This window comes from Alexandromys fortis, unplaced genomic scaffold (assembly GCF_014885135.2).
Source record: "Alexandromys fortis isolate MF-2015 unplaced genomic scaffold, M_Fortis_MF-2015_v1.1 scaffold_317, whole genome shotgun sequence".
In the NCBI taxonomy this organism is placed as follows: domain Eukaryota; kingdom Metazoa; phylum Chordata; class Mammalia; order Rodentia; family Cricetidae; genus Alexandromys; species Alexandromys fortis.
Window position 1 is genome coordinate 122,674 of NW_026068201.1, and position 13,456 is coordinate 136,129.

A 13,456-nucleotide genomic window follows, 5' to 3' on the forward strand; every position below is an offset into this window, starting at 1 on the left:
ATCCTGAAGCAAGATGATGGCAAAGATATGGGGAAAGTTGAACTCTTCATCACTGCTGGTAGGAGCATAAAATGCTGTAGGTATTATGAAAATCAATATGGAGGTTTCTCAAAACATTAAAAATAGAATTACCATAAGATTGAAATTCCTGGACACATACCCAAAGGACTCTAGATCCTACTACAGAGACAGGTGCTCATCTATGTTGATAGCTGCTCTATTCATAATACCCAGGAACTGGAAACAGCCAAGCCTCCTATCAACTGATGAATACATAATAAAACTATGATACATATGCACAATGCACTTTTATTAAGATTAAGAGTAAAACAAAATTATAAAACTTGCAGAAAATATGCAGCAGTAGAGACTTAAATTAAATCAGGTAGCCCCAAAGCAGAAAGACACATATTCAGAGGTCTCTCTTGTATGTGGAGCCTAGATTTTAATGTGAGTACATAGGCATAAGTCATGAAATTGGAGAAGAAACTGTGAGACGGGAAACTGACGTTTTGAGGAAGAGAGAAGTAATAGATATGCCACAGAGAGCAGCAAAGAGGCTACTGGAGGTAGAAAAGTCCGAGGGAGGCTGGGAGGTGGGTGAGAGACTGGGAGGAGAGGGCCAACAAATTACGTTTTAAAATGCCATAGTGAAACCAAATACTTTATGTCCTAGTTTAGAAATAAAAATATTAGTATGTTGCCCATGTTAGCACAGGGACCCATGTGAACCATGTGTTGGGCCATGTGTTGAAAGGTGTGAGGGCCTTGCAGAGCTGGCCCCACCCCTCACTGGCTCTGGAATAGAGGACCTCCTATGACACCAGAAGGGGAGCGCTCCCCCATCCCCCACTCTGCCACTTGGGACAGCTGGCCCCACCCATCACCTGAGGGGGGTTGGTCCCAGTAACCTGTACAGAGAACACCCAGGCACACATCCAGGGCTTTAAGTTGCACTCCCTAACATCCACCCCATCTGTGCCTACTGGAGTGTGTGAAGGCACTGGTCTGTCAGAACCATAGCTACAGCATCTCCATAACTCAGGGCAACAGCAGGATGTCAGAGAGGAGTTTAGGTCAGGGTCCAGTATTGATGGTGTACCAGAAGCCAGAGGCCTTGAACCTGACCAACAACACATTACACAAGGAATATTTGCAAGTAAGAATCTACTGCATGATACACAGCAGATCCCATGCCACTAAGTTGAATGAAGAGGCAATAGAGAGATGGGAAAAAGGAAGCCAAGTGGCTTGTTTGTTTTTCAATCAATATTCCTACTTATATTTTATTCATTTTTTATTTTTATCTTACTTTTATTATTTCTTTTTTAGTATTCCTGTGGGGAAGGTTATATGGGTGAAGGATATATATGGAAGGACTGGGAAATGAGAGGAATTAGGATGCGGGATGTGAAATCCCCAAAGAAACAATAAAAAATTATGTTAAAAATTAATATATACATATATGCATGTGACTAGAAAGAATGAAAAATGGAGGCTTTGAATTTGAAAGAGATAAGGAAGAGGTATAGTGCATGGGGGAAGGGAGAAATTATGTTTGTTACTTCCATTGTGCTTAGTAAATATATACAAACATATGCAATTAAATTAAAATGTAATTAATTCAAACTAAAACTTGGCTATAAAGATGCATATTATAGAATACAGCAACAAAAGTTATGAACAGAACTTAAAACTAAAATAAAATATGAAGAATATTTAAATAAATTATTATGTAAATTAGAAGAAACACTTTATATAAATCAAAAATATAAAGAAAAGGAAACAATGACTCAAAAGATAAGAGAATTAGAATAGAAAATGAATACTTAAAAAATAAAGGTTTCAAAAGGAAGAAAAGAAGTAACAAACAACAAAAAATTTTATTGAGTAAAAAGACCACATGTTTGCTGAGATAGTCAAAGGTCTTCTATGATCCAGGCACTCAGACATGACGATGTTGACTAATGGCTGAAATTCCTAAACTTAAAGGATAAAGAAAACAATCTTTCATATTCTAAGGAGGAAATGGCAGCTTGGTTACAACATTATCACTGGAATTCTTATCTGTGGGCTGGTATACAGCCCAGCTTTAGAAACACTTGCCAACCAAGTAGGAGACACCCTGGGTTCCAACTCCAGCATGGCCAAAGAAAGCTCATATAAAACACTGTGAGTGATAGCAGTCTGAAAAAATACAGAACCCATAGGTCAAATCACATTATAAACATTTCCCCTCAAAACCTGGGCATTTTATACAGACATATAAAATGCAGGATTTAACTCAAAGAAAGTTTACTCAGAAAATAATATTTTCAGTTAAAAAAATTAGATCAACCAAAACATACACAATGGACTAACAAGAGAGGCTGGGGTAAAAAAGGGGGAAGAAAAGAGGTTACAAGGGCAGTATGATCACTATACAACACATTCTTGAAAATGCCCTTCTGTATCATAATACCATATATAATGAATATATATAAAGAAAATCAAATAGATGTAGAAAATCTAAAATTAATTATTAAAAAAATTATAAAAACATATAAAAATCCCCTAAAAGTTCCTTCAAAAAGCTAATGGTTGCTGAAAAGTGTTATTTTCAAAGGACCAGTGTAGGGGGAGAAACACAAGAAATTCAAATACAGGCACCAAAACAGAACACAAGAATTAGTTCTAGCTGTTGTTTAGCAGGGTAGAAAAACTACAAATCAAAACACAATACATTTAAAAATGGCTAGCAAAGTATCAGTTCCTCAACACATAAAAGTGACTGTTTGAAGAGACAGAAATGTTCTTTGCCCTAATTTGATTACTACTCGCTGTACACATGTGTCAAATTATTATAATGTACCTTATAAAAATATATCTGAGTAAATAAAAATGTTAGAAAATAAATAATATTCACTATCAAGAATGAAAAGGAGAGATAAGCACAATTACAGAACATATTATGAATATTATGAATGTCATCCTAGCAAACTATTAAAATCAGTGCATAAAGGGGAAAGCAGTCTAATCGGAAGGATACTAATCATGTTCTTGAAGCAGGGAAGAATAAGACTTGGGTTAAAAGAGAAAAGAGCATCCTCTTTGAATGAGGAAACAATAAAAATTCTAAGCTTTCGGGGCTGGAGAGATGGCTCAGTGGTTAAGAGTATTGCCTGCTCTTCCAAAGGTCCTGAGTTCAATTCCCAGCAACCAGATGGTGGCTCACAACCATCTGTAATGAGATCTGGCGCCCTCTTCTGGCATGTGGGCACACATGAAGGCAGAATGTTGTATACATAATAAATAAATAAATCTTTTTAAAAAATTCTAAGCTTTCAATTATTACTCAGTTTTAAAGAATGTCAAACAGAAACCTAAATGTATCTTGTTGGATTTAGAAGAAAGGAATTTGATGTTCATATCAAAGAATTGCCAAGAAACAATGATGAAGAAGAATCAGTATAGTCTTCACAACCAGAATAGTAAAAAAATGGGAATTCTAAGACAAACCTAAGTATGCGTGGACAGTTACAGTCTACAAAACTAGAAATTTGTGAGAAATAAACAGTTGACTTAGTAAATTACTGCTGGGCAATTGCCTCTTCGCCCAAATGAAAATAAAATCTGTATACTATATTCAGAGAAGAAATTTCAGATAAATTTTGTTTCTAAATATATTTTTTTAAAAATTCAGAAGTTGTTAGGTGTTGGTAGTGTGGATATGCTTAAGCAGAATAAACTTGGGAGGCAAAAAGAAGTAATAGGTACATTTGCTAAAGTAATTACTTTTGGCAAAATTAAGCACCACAAACAAACTGGAAAGTCAAATTATAAAATTGAAGAAACTATATGAAAATGAAAACTCACAAGGCTTAACTATCTTCAATATAAAGTACATACCAATTTATATTTTCCTTTTTATCCCCCTTCACCTCTATCCTCTTCCTGCAGAAGTAGGGATAGAACACAGGGTCTGATGTATGCTAGACAGGTGTTCTACTACTGAACTAACAGCGAGCCTAAAAATTAAATCAATTTTTGAGAACATAATATGTAAAAGTTGGGATATATGATTTTGTAGGCATGTTTAATAAAAAAGCTCCATAAAATATAAACATATATGTGACCTACATAGAGCTCAAATGTATACATTTGCTTCCTCTTCTATCTCCTCTTTAAAAATAAATACAGTCTAAAATCGGCAGGTTTTGTTTTCATTCATTACCAGTAGCCCACACACTATAAGCATTTGCAAATCCATTTGTGATTGACAAAGTTTATGATTTTTCAATTAAAATAAAAATAAGAACAGGTAAAGAGTATTCAGTGTTAATTTCACAAATAATTTGTCAACAAACAGCAATTACATGGCTAAGTAAAGCTGAACTTTAGTAACTGAAGTAACAAATTAAAGGAAGTAAATACTACGAAGTACTGGTGTGGATTTGAAGAAATAAGCACAAAATCATATTGAGGGGTAGACTTTTAACTTTTCTGATACATAATGTCTAAATACATATTATGTTTATGCATACTCATGTTCATTCATCTCACTTTAGAATGTCTATCCTACAGGAATAAAAAAACTGTATAATGAAATATACATGTAGATATATTTTACAGCAATATATTTCACAGAGGAAAAGCTAGAAATAAGGGTTTGGAGAGAGAGTTCAATAGTTAAGAGCACTAGCTTCTCTTGAAGAGGTCCTGGTTTGGGTTTCCAGCATCTACATGGTGGCTCACAATAGTCTTTACCTACAGTTTCTGGAGAATTGATGCCTTCTTTTGGTCTATGCAGGCTCCAGACATGTATATGGTGCACAGATATACATGCACACAAAACATCCGTAAATAAAACAAAATAATAATTATAAGTGTAAAAAAGAATAAAATAGTTGGATACACACTCTGAATGTCTATCAAAAGGAGAATGGTCTCCCCTTCTCCATATGGAGTATTATACAGTTATTAAAAGAGAGGTATGTGCTGCTATTACAGATGTAGCAAGTTGACTAGAGTATTTTCCTTACAAATATAGGGATTGTCATGAAGGAATTTTCCAGATGTAATAAAAACCCCTAATCAGAGATATAAAAGGATAGTATCCTACATAATATGAATGAACTTGACTGAATCTGTTAGAAGCCCTTATAAAAGAAGGCTAAGGTATCCGGTGGAAGAAATTCTACCTGTAGAATATGTTTCTTGTGATCTTCTCTCTTACTAACTTTGTCTTGTACCTGACAACTTGGTCTCTACTCATGACCTTCCATGCCTGACTGCCTTCTGTTCAGATGTAGGAAATTAGTTGTCCAACCTTTGCAATCACATAAGCCAATTCCTTCTAACAAAGCTTTTCAAAGTAATCCTGGTATGCTTCTCTACTTGAAGCTCAACTGATGTGAGGAAGTATAGAAGGTTCAATACCTAGTTAGTTATGCAAGAAAAAATTTAGTTTAAAAGACCAATTGCAAAGCAATATGTAAAACACATTTTTGAAAGTGCACACATATGTGCCTGTGTGTGTATGAGAGAGAGAGAGAGGCAGGCAGGAGGGAAGGAGAGAGAGAGGAAGGAAGGAAGAAAAAGGAGAGAAGGCGAAAGATAGAATGCTTGGGATAAGTATGAAAAGAAACACAGCAAATTATTAATGTTCAATATCTCCTAGAAGATTCTACCACTGAACCTTGGTGTTCTTGTGGGACTCCTAACAGTGGGAAGGGGGGTGCCTCTGACTCTTTTAGTGGATCTGGGGGAGAAACTAGGAGGAATGGAGAGAGGGGGAGGTTGCAGTCAGGATGTACTGTATGACAGAAGATAAAAACTCCTAATAGTGTTTTCTTTTTTAATAAGCTAAAAGTATACTGACAAATATTCAGCTTATAACACTATCCAATAAGCTGTTCTTTATTCACTTATAAAAAATCATACAAATTTCAACTATGCAATTTCTCATGAAATTGTTCATTAATATTCTAATAAAAATTAGTCACTTATTCAGGATTTATTAAATTCTGATTAATATTAAAACAAGAGTGAGAGGAAATGCAAATAATGCATTATATATTTCTCCTATGATTTAAATGCTTAACATGGCCAAGATTTATAATTAAATCTACACACAAAACAATAAAATTATGTGAAATATACATGGCAGCCATAAAGTATTAAATGGTTTGTAGAAATGCAAATAAAATGATATGAAATGAAAAATGGTATAAAAATTGCATTTATAGAAATAGGTGTGTGAGAAAGTCAGAAATTCTCACAGTTTTATTTAAATAGAAGTAAAAAAGACTAGAATGAAATATATCAAAACATTTACAATATTACAGTGTATGTTATTATTATTTTCACCTTTTTGTGTGTTTTTTTTTGTTTGTTTGTTGCTCAATATTTTCTGCAATTTTCTAACTTAATGTAATCAGGCTGGGGGAAAAGTCATATAAATACATATTTAAAAACAAGACAAAGATGACACAAGCCTGTCAGAAACTAATTTACAAAAGCTTTTCATTAAGAGCAGATCTTTGACTTCCCACAGGTCAGGGAACCCTGATTGCTCTTTGGGATGATGAGGAGGGAAACTTGATCGGGGGAGGGGGACTTGGTGGGGGGGAGGGGAGGGAAATGGGAGGCAGTGGCAGGGAGGAGGCAGAAATCTTTAATAAATAAATAAATAAATAAATTTAAAATTGATCCTACTGCACGTACTGGCTTTGTGGGAGCCTAGGCAGTTTGAATGCTCACCTTACTAGACCTGGATGGAGGTGGGTGGTCCTTGGACTTCCCACAGGGCAGGGAACCCTGATTGCTCTTTGGGCTGACGAGGGAGGGGGAGGGGAGGGGGGGAGGGGGAATGGGAGGCGGCGGTGGGGAAGTGACAGAAATCTTTAAGAGAGAAAGAAAGAAAGAAAGAAAGAAAGAAAGAAAGAAAGAAAGAAAGAAAGAAAGAATAAAAATATCTTTTCCACATTCAGGAACAACAACGACAAAAAAAGAGCAGATCTTTGAAGGCACAAGTTACTAGGGCATTGTATGGGAGATAAGGTGCTAGAGGCACAGGGAATGGCAGAGACCTTTTAATTAATGCAGGATCTATGAACTCAGACTATCCATCGACAGGCCTGACAGCCAGTATCTCAATACCATTCTACATCATGTCTCAATGCAGTGATTGTACTTTAAAATAATTACTCTAATAAAACTCTAAGTGTGTTTTCAAGGTGGACTTTAAGATACTGGAAGACAAAAAAAATACCCTGTCTTTCTGGCCATCTATCTTTCACTCTGGGCCATTTCGGTCCCTATCATGGTATAAGAACCCTTTTGTGCCAGAACTCAACAAGCAAGCATATTTTTCTAGAGGCAATTTCTGCAGCCTTGAACATTAGACATTTTCATCAATTGTATTTGACGTAAACATGAACCAAAACAAAAAACTTTTCTAGGAATCAGAAAGGTTAATTTATCTTATTTGCTGCCTCTCCCTCAGTGCTGGGCTAATGCATTTCAGGTAAGTACTCTATTTTTGAGGAACATCCCTGGCCCTTCATTTTTTAAAATGAATTCCCACTACAGTTCAGGTGGGCTTTCATGATGCTGCCCAAGCTGACCTTGAACTTGAATCATCCTGCTTTTACCTTCTGAGTACTGCAATTACAGGAATGAAGCATTGTATTTGACTGATATTTTTATTACAGAAATAGGACTTTGAGGAAGATATTTGGTAGTATTTAATAAGCTACAAATCTATAGCCACAAAACCACAGCCACATAAACTGTTTCAATCCAAAAAGGATGTTTTATTCTGAATCTAAATGAAATGAGTGCTCATAGTTTTTGATATTTTTGTATTTTCTCTAATTTATTTTTAAATAGTTCTAGAGTATGATGACTAAGTGCATATTGTTTTAATTATAAGTTAATATATGAAGTAACTTTACAAGAATTAAATACTCACATGCCTTTGTCCCAGGAACTAATACTGCCACCTTAATAGAGGAGGCCTAAATAGCTTAACTCTGTCAGACATCAATTTTCACTGGTAAAATGAATGTAATTCAAGATGTGTACGTGTAATTTGGGCTTCTCAGAACCCAGTATAAAAATGAAATAAACCTGTAATTTGAAAGGGTCCTAAGGTTTTGAATAAAACCAGATCACTTCTGTCTTAGTTAGGGTCTCTATTTCTGTGAAGAGATACCATGACCGCAGCAGCTCTTATAAAGGAAAATATTCAATTGAGATGGCAGCTTCCAATTCAGAGGTTCAGTCCATTATCATCATTGTGGAGAGTACGGCAGCACACAGATAGACATGGTGCTGACTATATGTTGATTAGAAGGCAGCAAGAAGTGGAGACACTGAGACACTGGGTGGTATCTTGACCATATATGAGACCTCAAAGTCCACCTCCACAGTGATACACTTCCTCCAACAAGGGCACGCCTACTCCAACAAAGCCACACCTCCTAATAGTGCCACTCTTTCTGAGATTATGGGAGCTAATTACATTCAAACTACCACACCTTGCTTTGGCCTTCATTAGAATTGTTTCTACTTTCTGCCTTTGAAGTTGACTGAAGGCTGGGGATGTAACTCACTAGCAGCGTATTTGGCGAGCATGAACAAGGTCCTGGCATTTATTCCTGGCAACACAGACAAAGCAAGCTATCCATCTAATTGGTATAACTCTACCAAATCTCCATCGACAAATCAGTTCATAAACATGTCCTCCTTATATACCTAAAGACAGAGAGATCTATGAATTTATGGAGGTTACAGAATAGGATTCATGACTCCTTTGTGTTTGCTTGCCAATATATATGTGTGTGGTAGTAGGAGAATTGAGTTTGGAACCGGATTGTGGTATAATATTTCTATCTGGAAATAGGTATTAGGTATGATCAATGTATAAACCATACCCATTGGTATTAACAAAGATAAGGAATCACCATAGTGATTTAGGTCAGTTTGCGCCAAAAATCTTCCCTTTGACTCTAGAAAGAACTCAATTGTATCCCTCTCTGGAAGGTTCTTCACAATTATATTTTTCTTTCTGCTCTCAGGGCACTTACCAATTTTTTCATCTTCCTGTACCATTTTCCTCTCTTCTCTGAAAGCTCTGAGCCAACGTATTTTCTCCTCCAGTTTCTTGGCAAAGAACAGATGAACTTCTTCTGTTTCCTTGTTATGAAGCTTGAAAGCATTTTTCATGCTGACATTAAAATCATCATCTCTGCCATCTTCAATGTCAATCACCTCATATTTATCCATGTCAATGCGGCCTTTGTAATATAGGATGTCTCTCCGGATTAGGTCCTAGGTTGGATGAAAGAGGTTATTTTGTCAGAAGTATAGGTAGAGCAGATGCCAGCAGGGGTGGTACTTGGTTACAACAGAACACAAACACTGTCATTATTCAGGAAGATAAATGGAGATCTTATAGTTTCAATACATGCACCGAGATGACCAGTTGGACACTGACAAGTTGGTTTAAGTAGGTGCTCTAAGAGATGACTCGCATCCAAAGACTGTTTCAAACCCCAGCACAAATCACTGGAATGCAAACGGCTTGTAAGCAGTAGAAAGCAGTATGCAACAAAAGCACTATCAGGAAAGAATTTTTCATCTTCCAAGAACTTGGCATAATTACCGGAAGCATAAAATGAACTTGCTGGGATGTGCTGAAAATCTCAAGCAGGATACTGAGAATAAAGTTTTAAGTGAAAGTTCAGTGGTGAGAGTTACTAGAAGGTCATAGACTGTTGGGATAGAAAGAGTTAACCAGAGTGTTTTAATGTTTAGTGTTTTTGGACAAGAGTTAGTTTCACAGGAAACGTGGCTAAAAAAGGGCAAAAAGTACATATACCAACACAGATGAATCTCATGATCAAATACAGTGTTCACTATCTTTTGTTTTACTCATCTATATAGAAGTAGATCAATTCTAATTCTAGTCAATGAGACTCATCCTAAATCTGTACATAGTGCTCTTCCTTCTCTACTTACTTATTTGCATTTTAATGACATATCAAGTATTGGTGAGCCTTCCACTCTATACAAAGCTAAGACCCCCAAACACTGTCATTTTAAACCTCGTGTTCATCATTGACTTCATTTACCCTCCATGTAAACTGATTTTTATTTTTCCACAATCAACATATAAAACAATGCAATATATTTTAGAAAAATAACAAACTTCTAAGGACATATGACAATGACATATAGCAAATTCAAGAGTAGAGGAGAAAATGGAAGAAGTGAGTCAGAAATGGAAAGGAACATGTCCTACTTTGCTTTCTATTGCTGGGATGCACACCATAACCAAAAGTAGCATGGGGACGAAAGGGCTTCTTTGGTTTCTAGGCTATCATCAAGGAAAGCCAGGACAGGAGCTCAAGGCAGGAACCTGGAGGCAGAAACTCAAGCAGAGACCATGGAAGAATGTTGCCTTACTGGCTTTGCTCACCTACCTTTCTTGTCCAACCCAGGCCCGCTTGCCCAGAGATTGCATTGCTCACAGTGGTTTGCACATTGCTTTGCCTACTGAAGTTTCCCTCTTCTCAGATGATTCTAGCTTGTGTCATTTGAAATATCTACATAGCACAGTAGTAAATTAATTAAGGGTCTTACCCAGCTATGGACACTAAATACTACAATACTGACATATTAGGCAAAATATGTCTATTTGCACAGTGGTATGACAGTTTAGGGGTTAACAAACAGCATTCCGATTAGATATGCAGAATGCCACATGGGAGGAAATATATGCTAGGTATTGTAAATTTGATTTTGAATTATTCTCAACAGATTTGTCAATCTCAAATCCTCAAGCTTGAAACTGCAGGTACTATTTAACTGTTTTGCAGCCAATAACCATCACAATAACCATCACAGAGTTCTTTTTGCTGCTATAATTATTATGCCTACAAATAAAGTGAGAATACATATAGGTTCTGATCAACTGGGTACCCCTGCCATTAGGCTCCGACAGATCTCTTGGGTATGTGTAAAACAAAGATCACAGGAGAGACGGAGGCCAGTTGCACAGAGAAGGCTAATAGTTTTTAGGCCTGTTTTAACCACGTCTGAGGTGCACAAGCTTAGTCCTGGCCCAAAGAATGGAGTGGCTCCCATGAAGGGATTTCAAATTCTCAGGAACATTTTGGGAGATACATGCTCAAAAACTGAGCACTGTCAGACAAACTGAAATAGGTGAAAGGAGAATGATATGGGAGAGTGTATGGATGTAAGGTTTGAATTCTCCCGTACAGTTGATCACATGGCATATACACACCTGGAAAGGTGGATCTGGACGGCACACTGCATAATGGCTGTCCTAAGTTATTAACAACCACAACTTCCTGGTTCTTAACCTTTGTACAAACAATTACTTCTCCCCTCTACCAAACTTGTGTTTCACAATCACTTTCAATTTTAAGTGCCTTTGGCAAGTTTCCTAAAATTTAAGTATGTGCCTGACCATGGGACTCCTTTACCAGCATTAATCATAATATCTTAATGCTTACATATTTATGTATGACAAAGGAACAAGGAAATATTCTATGTCTTTAGCAGAACAGGGATTAGAATGACGTATTGTTAAAAACTCTCTGTTAATTTTTTTCTCTCTGTGGCTGATAGAGGGCTCAATAGGAGTTTTCAGGCTTCAGATTAGTGATAATCTAAGTATAGGGATATGATAGAAATGATTAGGAATCCTCTACAGCCTCAGGAAGTCCAACCAGAATGGGTAGCAAAGGCCATGAAACAACATGGGGCAGTGAGAAGAATATGAATAAATACAAATATCTAAATTTGAGTCCTAGATGTCTAACTTGCCTTGGGCAAGTCACTTAGCTTCTCTCAGTCTCAATTATTGCAACTGTAAAATTAGAAAAGTCAGCCTTATATTAAATAACTGCAAAGCTCCAACCCTACGAGGCTGGCCTAGGCCTTGCGCTTTTGTGCTCCTTTAAAATCTTTTTTTATAAACCCTCAAATTTTACTGACTCTTGCAACTTAAACTGTCCAAGCAAGTCAAATGTAAAGAAAAGACAAATTCCAATATGTTTTTAATTTACATTGCCACCGACTCTAGAAATTTAACATGCATTTAGGGTAGGAAAGTACTTGCTAACGCACTCATACAAACCACAAATCTACTTGGGCTCATTCTAATGTATCCTTTTCTTCCCAGTCAGTTCTATTTCAGTCCTTCTAGCCTTCATTGTCAAAGTCACAAAATCTTCCCTAAAGAAATGTTCTCTGATTAGACATTCTAGCTATTGTGGCTCCCGTTGTATAAATTCTAATACTAACTATGAAGGCTCTTAAATGCTACTCATTTGGCATTTAACCATCATGCCAATTACAGCATTTAGTTTTGTTTGTTCATTTAGATTGTGCTCATCACTCTGTCTTTTTTGAACTTGCTTCACTCACAGATTGTCCATAGAAAGGCAGTTTCTAAGGTTTCTTGGGCCTTCGGAAACAGCAAGACAAATTCTTCCTGAGTCCTAGGTGCTTGTGGTACTGTTTGTATTACATGGTTTAATGCCTCCCAAGTGGCGTGGTGATAATATGCCCCAAATAGATAGTATTTGGATCACAGCTTCCCTGTCTAGTAGAATTTACTGTTTCTAACAGGATACCAGCTTTTCTCAGTTGCCCAAGTCATGGGACATTAGAGAGCTCCAAAATTGTTTTTATAGCTGTTAGAAACCAAGCTCCCAGACACATCCTGTGGCTCCAGCAAGGACTACCCTAATCCCTGCCATTACATAATTCAAACAGCTCACAGATATTTCAACTTGATCCCACTAGGTAATCCTAGGATTTAGCAAAACTTCATAGGACATTTTGTACAAATGACAGATGCTACAATCTGGAGTATAAAGCTGTTCAGGATTATAGCCTGCCTTACTTATTTATCAGTAAGTTTGTCTCGACTATTTTAGAGAGGGTCCTGGCTATGCTTCCCCAGCCTAGAACCTTCCTGTTTTCTATCCAGATCTTGGGCAATGCATGTGGACAAGGCTGAGCTTGTGCCGTCACTATGATATTCCAACATGTACAGCACATCCGCAGCAGTCGAAACAAAAGTAACAACGGCATCAGCCAGCAGTGAGTACTTGAACAGCATATACTCTGTGCCAACTGCTATCCTAATGACTTTGCATTTGTCAACTGCAATATTGCTGATAAAGTGCTACAAGGTAGGAAGCTGCATTGGATGAGGAACTCTAGATAGAGAACCCCTGCTGAACTTAATTAAGATTAAAGGGTGGAGCTAGGCTTTGGGTCCACACATCCGGCTCTGAATTCTGGGCCTCTTATTGAGAAATGTATTATATATCGCTTTAGAATTAAAATTGCTAAGCAAATGCTTAGCAACATGACATATTCTGTAATTGTATTAATTGCGAACATTTAGTAAATAGAATGTGCCAACAATTAT

At 36.8% G+C, this 13,456-nt stretch overlaps 1 protein-coding gene across 10 annotated transcripts in view; it reads right to left on the reverse strand.

Annotated features, from left to right (window-relative positions):
* Arhgef9 (Cdc42 guanine nucleotide exchange factor 9) overlaps positions 1–13,456 on the reverse strand; it is a 304,200-nt gene that overhangs the window by 3,718 nt on the left and 287,026 nt on the right. For all 10 annotated transcript variants that reach the window (XM_050129946.1, XM_050129945.1, XM_050129937.1 and 7 more), the window contains one exon: positions 9,072–9,315. In XM_050129946.1, the coding sequence (XP_049985903.1) occupies positions 9,072–9,315 (244 nt within the window). The remainder of the gene's footprint in view (positions 1–9,071; positions 9,316–13,456) is intronic.